This window comes from Candoia aspera, chromosome 8 (assembly GCF_035149785.1).
Source record: "Candoia aspera isolate rCanAsp1 chromosome 8, rCanAsp1.hap2, whole genome shotgun sequence".
Taxonomy (NCBI): Eukaryota; Metazoa; Chordata; class Lepidosauria; order Squamata; family Boidae; genus Candoia; species Candoia aspera.
Window position 1 is genome coordinate 64,855,366 of NC_086160.1, and position 16,763 is coordinate 64,872,128.

General features: G+C 40.4%; 1 protein-coding gene across 1 annotated transcript in view; it reads right to left on the reverse strand.

The window, feature by feature from the left end:
• Window positions 1–16,763, reverse strand: part of PTPN13 (protein tyrosine phosphatase non-receptor type 13) — a 122,355-nt gene that overhangs the window by 25,086 nt on the left and 80,506 nt on the right. The window contains exons 21-30 of the mRNA XM_063310718.1: window positions 16,249–16,380; window positions 14,214–14,653; window positions 13,602–13,733; window positions 9,513–9,606; window positions 8,353–8,438; window positions 7,239–7,401; window positions 5,051–5,265; window positions 4,784–4,882; window positions 3,227–3,579; window positions 2,520–2,694 (exon numbers count right to left, since the gene is read on the reverse strand). Coding sequence (XP_063166788.1) covers window positions 2,520–2,694; window positions 3,227–3,579; window positions 4,784–4,882; window positions 5,051–5,265; window positions 7,239–7,401; window positions 8,353–8,438; window positions 9,513–9,606; window positions 13,602–13,733; window positions 14,214–14,653; window positions 16,249–16,380 — 1,889 coding nt within the window. The remainder of the gene's footprint in view (window positions 1–2,519; window positions 2,695–3,226; window positions 3,580–4,783; window positions 4,883–5,050; window positions 5,266–7,238; window positions 7,402–8,352; window positions 8,439–9,512; window positions 9,607–13,601; window positions 13,734–14,213; window positions 14,654–16,248; window positions 16,381–16,763) is intronic.

A 16,763-nucleotide genomic window follows, 5' to 3' on the forward strand; every position in this document is an offset into this window, starting at 1 on the left:
TAGTTATTTACTTCCAGACTTTTAAAAAGATATGAAAATGGAAAAGATCAATAAATAAGATGGGAAGATCAGATCCAAAAATGTTTTCACTGTTACCTAAAAGTAGCTCTAAAGGGGGACTCTAAATCTCATCAGAATAGTAGAAGTTGTAGAAGAAGGCTGCGTCAAACATATCATTGATTTAAAGCTTCTTCCCCAAAGTTGTTCTTAGTTCCATAATGGCTTTTTTCCTTCTTTTTTGCAACAGAATAAAAGTAATTTGATTCACACACACAAAATGAACTCCTTCCATTCAGTAGTATAATAATGGCAAAAAAAGAAATTAATTCCTATTATTCTCTTCCTATAGTAAGTAAAAATAAAAACATGGGAAAAATCTGTGATGAGTGTCCTACACTGCATCCAGAAGACAGTCATGGATCTTCTATGCCTTGCTGATTATGACCTTTATTAAACTTCACACAATGTCCTTCAAGTTACTTCTGAGAGACATTCTGCAGAATCTGCTGCTTCAATACCACCTTGTTCTAAGGCCAGCCTTTCATGCCCTGTCTCCAGGCATTGCTTAATCCACAAGGAACAATTGTTTAAAATTAAAACTGAAGGCACACTCCACTTGTACTGTCAAAAATATTCAGTTTTAATTCTTGTGATAATTGTTGAAATTGTTCAGTCCTCGATGACGTAAGGTAAATTATTCTGAAACGATATAGGTCTGGAGTTATACTGTATATATACCAGAAGGACTGATAGGCTAGCATAGTAAATAGCAGGGATGCAGTAGGCAACTAACTTTGTGGATGGATATTTTGAACTCGGAGGAAACATGAAGAAACAAGTCACTGAGGAGAAGTCCTCTTTTGTGCAAGTTATCCACCCAACAACTGGATCAAATAAGTTTGGTTGTGGTATGGAGTTCAATATTATGCAATGAACTTCAGGTAGGAAGTGGAAACTTCAGCTGGGCCTCCCCTGTCCTAGTCCACTACTCAAGTCATGCTGGCTTTTAGTTTAACTTTAGTAGCACCTTTATATGATTCTGCCTCCCTCATAGAAAACATTTAATTCATTTGTTTATTCTTCTACATTCTAATATTTGCTATTATTGTTTTGTTTCTGATATCCTATTCTCTCAGTGGTTTCCAATTTTTCCTACAGTGTTTTTCTACATATTTACAGCCTTCCATCTTCATACCACACTATCAGCAACTTTCCACAGGGAGGGGAAAAACAGCGCAAAGCATACTTATTTGTGAGTATGCAAAAGAGGAGGTTGGGGTACTTTCCTGGGAACCAATTCATCAGTGTGGTTGGAGACATCAAGCTTCAATTTTCTGCTTGAAAAAACAGACTTTTTTCAAATCAAAATGATCTACACTGACATTTTATCAGGATTAAAGTTGCATGAAACGTTCTGTTTCCATCTTTATCAGTTTAGCTTCTGACCATTCGCTCCATTCCTATTTCTGTTCCTTCTGTCAAGTTTCCCTTTGATTTTTGTCCTCTGTATAAAAGAGTCAATGTTCTTGTTACAAAGCTACAGATTTCTTTTCTGCCCCATTTCAAATTAACAGTGGCAAGAAGAGAGCTCCCTATGGAATATCCCACTCATAGTCAATCCGGGTTGATCTTAGAAGCAAAGCAAGGTTGGCATGGTTAGCAGCTGGATGGAAGACCACCTGCGTATTCCATGGCTATTGGCCAGACTGAGTTGTAATATCCATCCAGAAAGAAGGCAGTGGCAAATCTGTTGCACAATATTACTAAGAAAGCTGCAAGGATGTGGCCATCAGGAAGTGACCTCAACTTGAGAGCATCGTTACCTTTACTAGAAACTGCACATTACAACTAGTACAGTAAAAAGTGTGCTGTGCGTTTTCTCTCTCCCTCTCTCTGATGTGCTTGTAGGAGGACAGCTGTATTAGTCTATGATGGCAAAAAATAATGCGGAGCCTAGTAGCCCCTTTTCCAACTAGCCCATTTAATTAAAATGAAGTAAGCTGTAGCTCATGAAAGCTTATGCCTTTTACTAAATTTGTTAGTTGCAAAACGGGTTATCAGATTCTTTCTGTTCTGATGTACTCACTTACTAAACCCAAAGGACTTATTTTAGATTGATGAAAGCCACAATCCATCACCTATATTTTGAAAGAAACAACTCTAGCACAGTGGTTAGGCTCATAGCCTGGATGTAAAAAGTCCCAAGTTTAGTTCCTAACATCTTCTGGTAGAACCTAGAAAAGACTCCAGGTATGAAACTTGGAAAATTGCTGTTGGATAGTGTGGATAATCCTGAGTAATGTGGAGACATGGTCCAACCAACTGCAAGGCTGCTTCCTATATGCTTGTAACATGGTAATGGCGAGAAGATTTTTACCTCCACATTCTTTGTCATGAACGAAGGGTGGGCCAATTTATCTTCTGAGCAGTGGCTATGTAACTTGTACTTTGTTCAGTTTGTGCAATTTACCCACACCCATACCCACAATCAACCATCAGGGAAAAAAGTAGAGAATTACTGGTTCATATTCATCCGCATGTTTTTCAAACTGATTGAAAAGGGATGCCATTCCACTTTGCGGAGCTGCGATCTCAGAGATAGAAGAGCTGTATTTTTCATCTGTAAAATTAAGTGTGATGGTTCTTCGGTTTGGTATTGGTGACAATTCCATTAGCAGAGGTGATGGAGGGTTACTACAAGACAAAAGGGCGGGGGGGGGGAGGTATTTCCAAAGTCACTGACAGAATGGATATTGTTGCCAACTGAAGAGCTACAGGATGAATTGAATTTATTAATTATATTAAATTTCCAGGTTTGAAATAAGGCTTTCAGCACAGCTCATCCCAGTTAACCTACCCTGATCATCTATATGGGAGAAAGAGGGCCATTTTCCCCTCAGAAATGGGGTGTGGGCAGTTTTCCATTGTATCTCTGATTATTTAGCCCGAAGACTTTTCTCTTAGCTCCATGCATTGGCACTATCAGAAATGAGCTGAAAGAAAAGTGTATTAGGCAATGGCTAGAAACATTTTGCTAACCTCATCTGCAACATCCCTGTTGATGCAAAAATTCAATCTCTTAATTATCACTTTGATAAACAGATAAAGAAGACACATGCTACTTACTGGCTGCCTTCAGTAAGTCTAATAGGGCTCAGAATCACATATCTGAACAAATAAAAAACAAATAAGACTATATGCTATGAAGTCAACCAATGTAACATGCCTGTTCTCCATTCCTTGCTTCCTAGATGACTCATGAGGGGAGCAATATACTGCATGTAGAGCTTCTGTTTGTTTGCTGGGTGTTTCATAAGGAATACGTCCTTGAGCTGCTGATTTGTTTGGGGCTTGGTACAAAGCAGAACTCCACTCTGGGCTTGCTGCATTTGTGATCACTTCCTCCCCTCCGCTCCCACTGCTGTCACTGTAGCTGTCTCTCCGAGAAGGTGACCTGATCTTCTTGCTCTGGTCAGTGGCTTCATTTTCATCGGAGCTATCATCTTGCTCTCCATTAGAGGGCTGCAGATTTCCTTTGCCCGTTTCGGGGGACACTTGTGGTGGGGAATGGATGGGGGTCTAGGATAAGCATAAGGAAAGTAGTAGTTTGGCAAAATAGAACCAACTATCAGTTGCAGTTTCAGGAAGGGTGTGTCTTAGATAGGGCTGTCATATTGAATCAGTTACATAAAATTCCATTAGTCGATACCAAAAACAAACCAATAGGAAAGAATCTCCCCAATTAATAGCCCTGCTGGATTGAGCCAAGATCTCACTTAATTTAGTATTCACTACTGCAGCATGGCTAATCAGGTATATTCAGGAAGCTTATGAGTATGGACAGAAAGACAGCCTTTTTCTATCATCGCCTTCCAGCAGTTGATATGTAAGAGGTAGATATAACACTAAGACAAGTAGGTACTGATGGAAGTATCCTCTGAGAATCTAACTGGTTCCCTTTCAAAACCATCTAAATGGCTGACAGCAAGTTCTACTGCTGATTTGCAATGTAAAGAACAATAGGCCCAGTTCACTGTAATATAATGGCCAACAGAGATAGATTTTTAAACAACATGAATTCAAGAAGTGCAGATGAGAAGCACCATCCCAGGAGATGATATTGCTGACAGCACTCCTGTTATTTTTTGTCTTTGCCACTGGAAACTTTGCAGATAGGGTGACCAGTGTTGGGTTTAGACATGGTGGGGCCCTAAGCCAGTGTTTCTCAACCTCCATCCATGGCTGGCTGGAGAATTCTGGGAGTTGAAGTCCACACATCTTAAAGTTCCCAAGGTTGAGAAACACTGCCATAAGCTATATAAAGCTTGGAGGCCCCTTGTTAAAAGGTTACACCAGAAGGTCTCACAAAGGCACATGCCAAAACACGACCTTGGGTTGCCACAAAAAAATTGAAAACATATATGCCTTTTAGTTATAAGTTAGTTTAGTTAGTTTATGTGCAGTTTCAAAATAAAGCCATTTTGAAGCTACACATAAAAATTTGCTACACAAGATTTTAAAAACTACGGTATGCATAAAAGCCACATAAAATTCTAAAAGCAAAACTGAAATTTTGTGAGGCTCTAAGCTGTAGCTCGTTTCACTTATGCCTAAATCTGGCACTGAGGGTAACCTCCTATGGAGCAGGTCAGTTTGTGATAACTCCTGTCTCTGATATTAGATTAACCAAAATATACTTTTGGGGTGAGCAGGCAAAGGTTAAATCTTTGGAAACCTTTATGGCACTGTTTTCACAAAAAGCTTAGTATGCTTTAATTCTTACCAACAAAGAAGGATCAATCTCTGGTAGTATTCCAGGAAGTGGCCTGCAGAGGAGAAGGGTGACTTCAGGGGATGTTCCCCTGAGGGCTGAGATGACTTCCTAAAGGGCAAAAGATGATTTATAAGCTACATTTGGCACCAGCCTGCAATGAAAGGGGTAACACTTAAAGAAAGGGTACATAACCTTTTCGGAAGGCCACACCTGGCCTTTGAGTGGGCTACACATGCATAAATGATTGATTCCAAGCCAAGGTAGAGAGGTACTAACCTGTTGAGATAATCCTTTTAGAGAAGAACCATTGACTTTCAGGATGACATCCCCAACTTCAATCTGCCCACTCTCTGCAGCTGGTTGTCCTGGAAAGAGCTTTTTCACCCTGACTATACTGGAACCAGGTTGTTCTGGGGAGACACTATCTTCACGGCAGAAGCTGAAGCCTAGCCCTGAACTGTTTTTCACAAGTTTCACCTCAAATGTATTGTCTGAAAAGGAAATGACACACTTCCATATGAGCCATATTACTGCACATCTAAAGACGCTTACAGGTCATTTGTACACACTCACTCGTTCTTTCTCTTGAATCTGAACAGCTAAGATATATGTATAATAATCAGAAAGCTGAACATTGGTATGTGACCTAGGATGTTGCAGTTGCTTAAAAAATATGAAAGCAGGACATTTTTAAGCCTTTCATAAAAAACTCAGCAAAAGAGATCCATCTGAAAATACTGTTAGGATTCCAGAACAGAGAAAAAATGGAGGAGCTAAGAAATAGTTTATAGATTTGCAGTGAAAAATAGATTATGATTTAATCTATTGTTGTCCGAAGTATTGTTCATTTTGTTTTTATGCCACTTTTTCTCCCAGTGGAACAGTCTTACATAACACCATCACAATAAAACCAATAATGTTTAAAGCAATAAATGCAAATATCTATTTAATTAACCAAGTAAAATTTGAAGAAGGCAGGCAGGCAGGCAGGCAGGCAGGCAATGGAACAGACAACTGAACAACAATCTGGTTCTGCAGTAGTTTTTAGGTTACAGATGGCTCCATGTGCAGGCATGTATTTAGTTGTTGTTAAAAAACAAGGCACTGGGGGGTACCACAGTTAAACTTTCCTTGGGAAAGAATTTTATAATTGGGGCACTGCCATAGGAAAGGTCCTACTCCTGGCCACAACTATATTGATCAAACCTACAGTAGCTGTGAGAACAACAGGACTTCCCCAACTGATCCCCAGATTGAAAGCTAGGAGATCTTTTAAGTACTAGGTTGTTGACTCATATAGGACTCTAGAGACTAGTATCAGTGCCTTAAAAGAAACACAGTAGGTCACAGGCAATTGGTATAATGTTTGCAGGATGTGTGTAATATAGAATAGTTTCATTTAGCTGCCCCATTTAACAAAGCAGGCATCTGCTTTTTGTACCATCTGCAGCTTCCAGTCCATCTTCAAGGGTAGCCCTACCCAGAGGGATCCAGACGAGAGATTTTTAGGGCATGGATTGGTGAGATTAGGATATTGTTGCCGGGAGGGTAGTAGGTGATACACCAGCTGAAGGGGGCCATAGGCCTTCCTTGCTCCTGGAACTCCTTGTCCTTTTAGAAGACGAGAATAAACCAGAAGAGCCTGGAACCAGCACTGTTGTCAGCAGGATGTTAAACCCTGCTTATTTGCATGGGTATCTTAAATGAGAAATGCTGCTAACTTTTACTGTGTTTTAATGCTAGTTGGTTTAGTTCAAAGCCTCAACAGACTGTAAAGGTGTCATGCTGGAGGAGGGCATGACTGGTTTCTATCATCTCAGAACACTGGATATAAAATCACAATCTCAAATTACAGGAATGCAGATTTGGGTTGAATCTTACAAAAAATTACCTAACAGTAAGATCAGTTCAATGGTGGAACCAGAAAGCTTATTCTTGCTGGCTGGGAAATCTGGAAAAATTAGTCTCTGCGTATAGGTATGGTGGCAGGTTCAAGAAGACTGATATAGAGTGTCAAAAAGAAAGAGTATATTCATGATTAATATTACAAAGGCAGAGCATACTTTTCTGTGGTTAAGCAAGAGAGAATGAGAATCAAAAAGGTGCACAATTTAATAGGAAAATAAAGGGGGAAGAGGAAGTGGGAGGTGAAGCAAAGCACTATTTTTCTGAAATGTAGACAAACAGAACAAAGACAGTTCTGTGCAACAGGTCTCATGTACAGCTTTTAATATTGTGGTCTTATTGTCTGATATTCTAAAACTAAAGATCTGATTCATACCAAGTGTTCAGTCATGATTTGCTTTAATGAGTTTTATTCAATAAACTACAAATGAGGTTTGTACAACATGCTAAGCCAGAATCAAACAAACCACACTATGACTTATTAGGCTGTATGAATCCATCCAAACATTATTTCTTATATTTCCTTTTAGGCTTAAGTTGCTGTTGGACAGAGTCTTACCATCAGTGACAAAGTTGTATTCTCTGGCACTTGAAGTCTTCCTCACAGGCTTCTCCAGGACTGCACTATGACTGGGTTGGTTCGTAGCTGTGCACTGTGATGTAATGGGAGTGTGGGCTCTGGCTGCTGGAAGCTGCCCCTTTTCTAATACTAGATGAACTTCCTGCAGAGGGAACCACAGTTGGTGGGGGGGTGCTTTAATAATCAGACAGCACTTAGCTATGATGGCCAACATACAGAGTTAATTGAAGCAGTCTTCTCAGGTAAAGAGTGAGGACATTTGAGATTCCCTCTGTTTCTTCTGTAATTCTAAACAAGAGGAAAGCTTCTCATTGCCATAAGAGGCAAAAAGGGTTGAAGAGTTTTACAGGATTTGTTTATCCCTCGTCATACACATACATATGATCTTAGACTCTCATACTTTGGGCACATCATCAGGAAAGACCGATCGCTTGAAAAGGACATCATGTTTGGTAAAGTCGAGGGCCAGTGGAAAAGAGGAAGACCTTCAATGTGATGAATTGACACAATCACAGCAACAATGGATGCAAACATTGGAACAGTCAGGTGTATGGTGCAAGACCAAACAGCATTTCATTCTGTTATACATAGGGTTGCCATGAGCTGTAAACAACTCAATGGCAACTAACAACAACAACATCATACAGTTCTGGAGAGGACTAGCTAAAAACACTAGGGCTGTGCAAGGCTTCAATCTTTGAATCAAACTGGTAAATCAGTTGGAGTCTTTGAATTATCAGATGGGCTTTTGTGGTCTCCTGATAATCCAGGTGGGCCTTTGTGCTCATACAAAGATATTGACTGGTTGAAATGATCATAACTTTGAATCAGATCTTGGCTGATTTGCTCATCCCCAATACACACCTGTGATCAGCTGTAGTGCCAGCATAGATGCCTTTTTAAAAGCCACCGTGCTAGATTTAACGCTGGCAGCAATTGCCTGCACCTAATAAGGGGGAACAGCCAATGCCAGAGTAAGCACTGCTATCACAACTGAGGATGAGTTTGAATATGGTGCAGCAACTGGTTTCCTGTTCCTTCCTGGGACTGTATAATGAAGGTGCCCAAAGTCAGGATCGCTGCCACCTCCTACCTGGCCAGTGTTTCTCAGGATTTCCACAGCTTGTTTATGTGTTGCTCCTTCCAATGTAATCCCATTAACAGAAAGCACTCGGTCACCTAAGAGCCAACAAGGGATGTTTATAACAATAAAGAGAAGCAAATAAATCGGTCTGGACACAATCTTCTCCTTGATTCAATAGCCATTAATTTGAGCAAGACATGTGCAGATCAAGAGCATTCCTGAAACCTTCATAACCAAAGCTGGACTGCAAAAATCCAAACCACCACTAGATAGCAGCAAAGAGAGACAGAAAACCTCACCTCTTTGCTGTCATCTAGTGTTCAACCAGATATTTGCAGGCCTGATGTGGTAGCCATACCCACAAGCAGATCTGATTATGATAATCCCAACTGGTTCCAAGAATGTAAAATCTGAATACTAAGATTTTTTAGAAACACAGCAAATTTGCTGAAGCTAACTTGAACCATTTATCTATCTAGCCCAACTGAGGGGGTGTCAGTTGGGAGCACCTGGGTTTAACCTAGGACTGTCTATGTTCAAAGCATGGGCTCTTCCACAGAGCTATGGCTCCTATTTTGAAGCTGCCTTTCACAGAATTGCTATTTATATCAGAACTATCCATTTTGACTAGGAGTGACTCTTTCAGGCAGAATTTTTTTAGCCCTACCTAGAAATTCTAAAAATTTAATCTGGGACCTTTTGGATTCATAGCATGTCCTCTACCACGTGGTTGTGGTTCCTCTGTCTATCTACTATGAATAACAGGTACATCTTCCATTATTTTGTCTAAATATTTGTGTTAAAGTTGTCCAATTAAGGCCACTCAGATGAGGCAGGGAGGTGTGATATTGCAGGCTGTGTGGTAGTCCTCCTAGCAAAATCCACAGATGTGTATAAAGCTGGGGGAATATATGCCAGAATTCTTACACATGGATAAGATGTGGGTTGTCAAGCATATTAAAATTAAGAGCTCATCATCTAATTCCCCTTTGTTCAGAAAAGCTTTCTGATGATCCATGTGGCAGGGCAAGGGGAAGAGACAACAGCATGTGAAGACACTTTGCCCCTTGGGTTCCAATTCCTCTACCCTCTGCCCAGTGTCGGGTAAGGCTTTTTTCTTGAAAGCCTAAGCTTTTCTCATTTTGATACTTTCAGCACCTGATACTTACCTTTCTGAATCCTACCATCAGCTTCGGCTGCTCCCTTAGGAATAACTGCCTTTACATAAAGCCCTCCATGCTTCACACTGGTGTTCACGCCGCCCTACAGATATAAAGAAGGCATTAAATCAAAATATACATTTTTATCAGAAGACTAAAACTGAAATACCAATAACTAATTCAATTGCATAAGAAATCCATGCAATTGCAATACTCATGCAAGCGTTTCAGCAGGAATAAGTAGCAGACAAAATTAAACCCCACACGAAGAACACATGCTTTTTGGGCTACATGCAAATCAAAGACAATGGAGAGGCCAGTTCCAGAGTTTCTGGGTACAGATGCAAATGTAAAACTTTTGGTGTTATGGATGGAGAAAATAGAGTGATTGAGATAGAATATTTATGCATGTTAACAAAGTCATGGCCTTCTGCCTGTACAATAGATTTGCTAAGGGAACTAAATTCAGATTTCCTTTCCCCTGTTGAATTCCTGAAAGCTGAGTGGAACATCAAAAGCCGCCATAGCCAAGCAATGTCTTGTTTTGATGTCTTATGATCTGGTAAGATGGCCAATATTTCTGGTGAAGATCCTGTACCTTTAATTACTTCATTTCATACTACTCAAGCATCTCACTTTTGCTGCCTTCCATGATGAGAAAAGCTGAAACATGGATCGCTTCTTGCATAACAAAGTGAAACTAAGATTTAGGTAAAGGTAAAGGTTTCCCTTGACGTAAAGTCCAGTCGTGTCCGACTCTAGGGGGCGGTGCTCATCTCCGTTTCAAAGCCTTGGAGCCGGCGTTGTCCATAGGACACTTCCGGGTCATGTGGCCAGCATGACGACTCGGAACGCCGTTACCTTCCCGCCGAAGCGGTACCAATTAATCTACTCACATTTGCATGTTTTCGAACTGCTTGGTGTGCAGAAGCTGGGACGAGCAACGGGAGCTCACCCCGCTGCGCGGTTTCGAACCGCCGACCTTATACTCCATCTTTCTACTAGATCAAATATTAAGCCAGCTGATTAAAACACAGAATACAAAATAAACTAAAATGAACTATTATAGCGGTATCTTACCAATTTTCAGAAAACTCAAGGTGATTTTCCCCCAAAACAACATGGTGAAGTAGGCTGGACTGGTGAATGAGCTGCTCAAAATCACTCAGTAAGCTCTGGGGAGGAATGGGAACTCAAACCCGAGTTTGCTCAGTCCACATCTGACATCTTAACAACTACACTACACAGACTAACATTAAGTGACAATTCAAAGCCTAGCGAATGTTACTGGGAAAGAGTTATGTACTAAAGTTAAGAAGAGGCAGAAAAGAGAACCAGGGTGGCTCAGAGATTGCAAAATGAGCTTTCTCTGAAGAACCCAAGAGTTGTGTAGAGTAATGTTTTTCAAACTTGGTAACTTTAAGATGTGTGGACTTCAATTCCCAGAATTCCCTAGCCAGCCTGCTGGCATAGAGAAACAAGAAGGTGATCTTCTTCAAGACTTTGAATATGGACTGAAATAGACCTGGATGCCAGTTTTATCATTGGCTTATCTAAAAACCTGTGTGGGTGTGTATGTACATTTAATATTTAATTAACAGTCCCTATATTTTTGACGTGTTTTTCTTGCTTATTCTTATCCAGTCATTCATGAATGGACAGAATATTAGGTATTAACATTCTAATTTTATAAAATACCTTTGTTCAGGTATATCTATATCTATTACTTCTTAACATTTTTCTCCTATCTGGTCATAAGCTGTGCATCCAGCAAGTATTTATTTATTGTTAGTTTTATATCCTGCCTCAAGATGACATACTGTACATAATGCTCCTACCTCCTCTTTTCCCCACAACAACAATCCTGGGAAGTGGGTTGGGCCGAGAGATAGTAACTGGCCTAAAGTCACCCAGCTGGTTTTCATGCCTAATGGAGGACTAGAACTCAGTCTCCCAGTTCCTAGGCCAGCACCTTAACCACTGTACCAAACTGGCTCTCCGATTAATAATATACTATAAATATACAACTGTGAATCATAAAGTACATTTAATGACAAATTTCACTTTAAAAAGAATAACATTCTCAAATAACTGGACAAATGCCCTCTTAATTGTGGTGACTATGTTTTTCTTCTAGGGTTGGCATAAAGCATCCCATTCTCCATGCTCCAAATGCTACCCAAAATCCAGAATTGCGATCCTTCAGCTTAATCTTTGGTCTTTGATCCAAAGATTGTTATTGAAAGCACTTCCTGACTCCCCCAAAGCAGCAGTAAATGTAAGAATACATCATCACACATCTCCTTCTGGAGCTTTTCTTTAAAGGGACACTGTCTAGTACCACACAGTGCATAAACCTGAAGTAAGTTTGGTTATCATTTTCTAAAACTGGAAACAAATGCAAAATGAAATGAAATGCAATAAAATAATATGGAAGCCCTGAAATGCCATGTATATACTCCCTGTATGCCAAGAAAGACAGAGTGGAATGATACTGTCTTTTAAAGCAGTAGAGTACCCCTCTGCCATGCAACTAATGAATCTGCAACATGATTATGTGCCAAGAGAAATATTCTGCTTTCTGATCACCAGAGGGCGCTCAAGGGATGTATGATAAATCGATTTAGCTCCTTTTTTCTTGCCACCCTGCCAATAAACGCCCTTAAAAACATGGTGAACCTGGATAAATAATTTACAGGTCGCAATGGATTTACTGCAGGGACAAAAAGTAGAGCAATCTGTTAGGAGATTGGGCTGCAACTGTGAGCATAATCTCCATGTGAATGAAAACAGCTCTGTATGTTAGGACAGCTGCGGGAAATTCACGCTAGAAAAGGATGTGGATGTCATACATAAGCAAATGGAAATTCAGGCCCACATTTTGCAAATTAGTATGGCCTTTGAGAACCATTATGGCACTGTTTATTTTGCAGTTTAATTGAATAGTCTTAGGCTGCCTTTCTAGCTTTGCACTGCTATTTTTCCCCCTTTTTCTTATTGCCATGTATATATAAATTTGCCAACATCAACATTTGAGGAAGTTAATTACAGTCCCCGTTGCCATAATGTTAACCTTTAAGGTGTTATACGACTATGCTTGTTTGTTTTATCTTGGACAAATTAGTATTTCCAGATGTTAGAAAGCAGATGTGCTGACTCTGAAGATACATCTTCTCTATGATCCCTCATCTTTGCTTCAAACCTGTATTGCCTCTGTTGTCTGTTTTTGATTTATCTTAACTTACTACACAATTCTGGATGCACCTTGTTCCTTTCTGTAACACATTTTTGCTAGAAACACATTTTTTCGTATGCTATTTTCAAGCTTCTTTACATATACAGGAATGGTATTTTATTTATTATGCAGAAACCATTTTTCAGTGAAAAAAATAATGACTTCAGCCTTCTACGGGGTCACTGGCTTTGCCCGTTACTTCCTCGTCAGCAGTTTTGCTACACCGCACAATTGTCCCTATTGCTGTGCTCAGCTCTTTATGGAGCCAGACAGTTGACCAATGGGAGAAGGCAAAAGCTGGCAGAAAGCTGACATTCCTCCTCATCCTTCCCTTGCCACATCTGCTTTCTTCAGGGAAGAAAAAGAAATGGGAACCTACCCACCCCCGCCAGGCTACTGTCTGTGTTGGGGGTGGCACAGCTAAGAGCAGGATGGGAGTGTGGATGGTAGCAGTGGAGCCCGGTACCTTGATCACAGGAAGAAGTGGTGAAATTCTAGGAGTTGGGAGGGCCATGTGGTCATGAGGGCTACTCTGATCTCAAATCAGAATGTTTGGGAGGGGCTTGCAGCTGTCTTTAAAAATGCACATTACAAAGGCTACACTGCTTACATTTATTTCTTTTTGCTATTTGTGGGAGAAAAAAAAATCCAGCATAAAACTGGTTTGTTTTTATGTATTTAGCTGCATCACCCAGATCTGTAACTATATCTAGGTTTGCATGACTGTAGGGTGATTAGGAAAGGTAAAGATTAGCAGCAAGCAAGTACTCGACAGTGTCTCTTTAAGATCCACTGCTTCCCTGTAAATCATACATTTTAACAGGTTAACTTGGAGTGGAGAAAAACATAAATCAGCTAAAAACCTTGTCAAACAGTACCGTGACACTTATGCCCAAGCCGTTCTCATTTTTGGCCAGTTTGACTTCAAAGATATCTCCAGGTTTAAGGGGAGTTTTAGAATTCATGCAGTTGGACAAATTCACCAGGGAAGGTTCCTTTATGCAAGAAGAAGGGAAAAAAAGGCAAAAAGGTTACCCTATTAAAAAGAATTCATGATAATGATGTATTTACAGGTAGTTCTTGTTTAGCGACCACAACTGGGAGTAGCAACTCAGTCATTAAGCAAAGTAGTCACTAAATGAAACTGCAACTGTGCTGATGATCTTACTTCAGCTTTCCTTTGCTTTACAGACCTGCCAAGGTCGTAAATGTGAGGACTGCTTGCAAAGTTACTTTTTCATCAACTGTGAATGGTCGCTAAATGAGGCAGTTGCTAAATGAGGCAGTTGCAATGCATGTCACCTTCAGAAAACCTTGGCCACAAATATTAGCTTATGGGCATGAGCAGTTAAGCAACAGCACCACTGGCACAACACCCAGCCCACTTTTCTCCTTCACCTTAACAAGCCTGCTCTAATGAATAAATGGGGTCTTTTGGGTTACAGGTAAAGCCATGCAACTGAAATGAACTTTGCCTTTTTCGATGCCGTTTGCTCCTGGCTGCTGGAGTAAGTGGCTTCATCCATGTCGGAATCCCCTCGGTCAGAACAGTCAGGGGTCTCTGGCATTCCAGTTGGTTTGATCACATTGGTCTCTGAGGATGATCCGTTCCTCTCACTGCATTTGGGAGGGCCCAGGTGGGGATTACCGCAAAGTTGCGATTCCTGCTGGTCATTGATGTGGTTGCCAAAACTGTTGTTGGTTTGGCTCTGGGACAGGCTGGCACTCTCAGTCCGGGAATCTTGGGAGCTGAGGCTCCCATCATGTTTGCCCGGGCAAAGACCAGATACACTCCCAGAGGTGGGTCTCCGATGGCTCACTGGCCAGTTGTGTTCCTCTGAAGAGGACTCAGCCTCATGGTCTGGCATCAAGGAAGACTTTTTAAAATATCCCTTTCTTAGAAGACTGGATGTTGCTAAGGGTAAATGGAAACACCAATAACAAAATTATTGAATCACCTTTAAATCCACAGATGTGGTATAGATTAGATGCATATGCCTGGCACCCACATGTTCTGGTCTCCTTCTCTACTGTACTCACATCTTGGCATTCTGGGATTTAATATTTCCTGGAACTGTTAACCATAGCTCCCTGTTTTAACCTAACTAGGGAACTATGGTTATTAGTAGCAGAACATCCTAAATCATGTTTTGGTTTGGTTTAAGTTTTGGGATTTTCCCTCTGAACCTGCTAGCCATTGTTTGTTGATTCACTGTAATAACTAAACCAGGATATATTATACCTTGCATAGGGATAGGGATGGTGGTAAGGACCTATATAAAATAAAATAAAATAAAACAAAACACATATAAAGAAAAAAGTTTGTATGTATCTCAGAATCAGCCAGATAATTTCCACTCATACTTCAATTTTTGAAGTTTAAAATGTTCATTCTAAAAGGTAAGGTTAATGAGAGAATTAATAAGCCTGAAAACAAATATAAATTAGAACTCCACCCAAATTTGGGAAATCAGAGAATCTGGGGACTAATTTCACGCCAAGTCTATAGAGGCTTCTCATGCTTGGAGAATCCATGGGGCTCCTTCCTTAATGGCATTTCAGCTGGCTATGAAAATAGTTTTGTTCCATCTAGTCTAGTTTTTAGCTGCTAGCTCTTTGTTTTTCACTCTTATTAGTTCCATTCTTTTTCTATTTTGAATTTTATTGTCTGTTTCAAATCATCACCATTTGCCTTGGGGATCCCTTTCCCCCCACCCTGGGTCATCTGAGCTGAGAACTGAGTTCAAGTATTTGGATGCAGAGAGAAAAGTCAATTTTTAGGTTCAATCTGCAGTGGCGTTGAGTTTTGGCAAGAATAAACTGCACGTTTGGCTGATGGCTCCTCAGTTAGACGTTCTACAGTGCAAAAACTCAATTCAATCACAAAACGATTCAATCACCTCAGAAGAAGTTGGCCATGCCACAGCTACCCTTCCAAAACGCTCTTGCTGTTTTATTCTTTCCCCCTTTCCATCAGAATATCAGACTTCGCTTAACCTCATTATATCAGTACATGCCAGATGTTAATTGGCAAGTTTTGTACTGTAGAGCCTCTAGCTAAAGAGCCATCAGCCAAACGTGCGGTTTGTTCTTGCCAAAACTCAACACCACTGCAGATTGAACCTAAAAATTTACTTTCTGCTAATGGAAATAGTAACAAAGGCTGGGCAGTGCTTCTGAAGACAAATAGTGCTTCAGGGCACATGGGGGTGCCAATGTCACTCCTGCCTGAAATTCCTTAAAGCAAGTCTGTCTTTTCCCGTGACTGTACAGCAGCTGTTATCAAGAGGTCATTGCTTTTGGGGAGATAGGCAGGTGCTATGTTCCTGCACTGGGTGCTCCAAAGCTGCTTTTTTCTTCGAAGCCAAAGCTCTTCACAGTGCTAACAGTGGCTCATTTAAAGTCTCTTGTATAGAAAAGCAACCAGAAGAATTAAAATACTGATTGTGCCTTCATAACGGAAAGAATTGCAGGTTATATGAATTGTAAAAAAGTTGTTTTGGGAAATACCTTTAACTGGTCCCTCCTTAGGTTGAGAAACGACAAGGGTCACATTTTCTGGAGCATGCTCAATTATTTCTAATGCTGCAAGATGGCTGACCCCTTCCAAACTCACATTGTTTACTGAAATCAGGCGATCTCCTGCGCAGATGGATTGATTCAGAAATTAACAATCCAGAATGGATGTTTTAAAGTTTACCGTGCTATGCTGATATTTCCAAAGTTTACCATTCACTGCATAGTGCGAGGAAGCATTCTTCCAAGCATAAATTGTATTAATCTGGAGCAGCAAAACAAGGTAAGCTCATTATGAAACGTTGGGGAATGTATTACAGACAGTAGTAAAAGAAAGAATATGAACATAGTTAATTTCCCCCCGTCTCCAAGAATCTGAAGTTCTCCGATCTTATACAGAACAAGACTTCCAGTATGGCAATTCCAGTTACCAGGACCATGATTTGTTATGTCAGAGTCTCTCCTTTTTATGAGATTAGTAAAATGTGCCCTTCTAAAGGCATTATCAC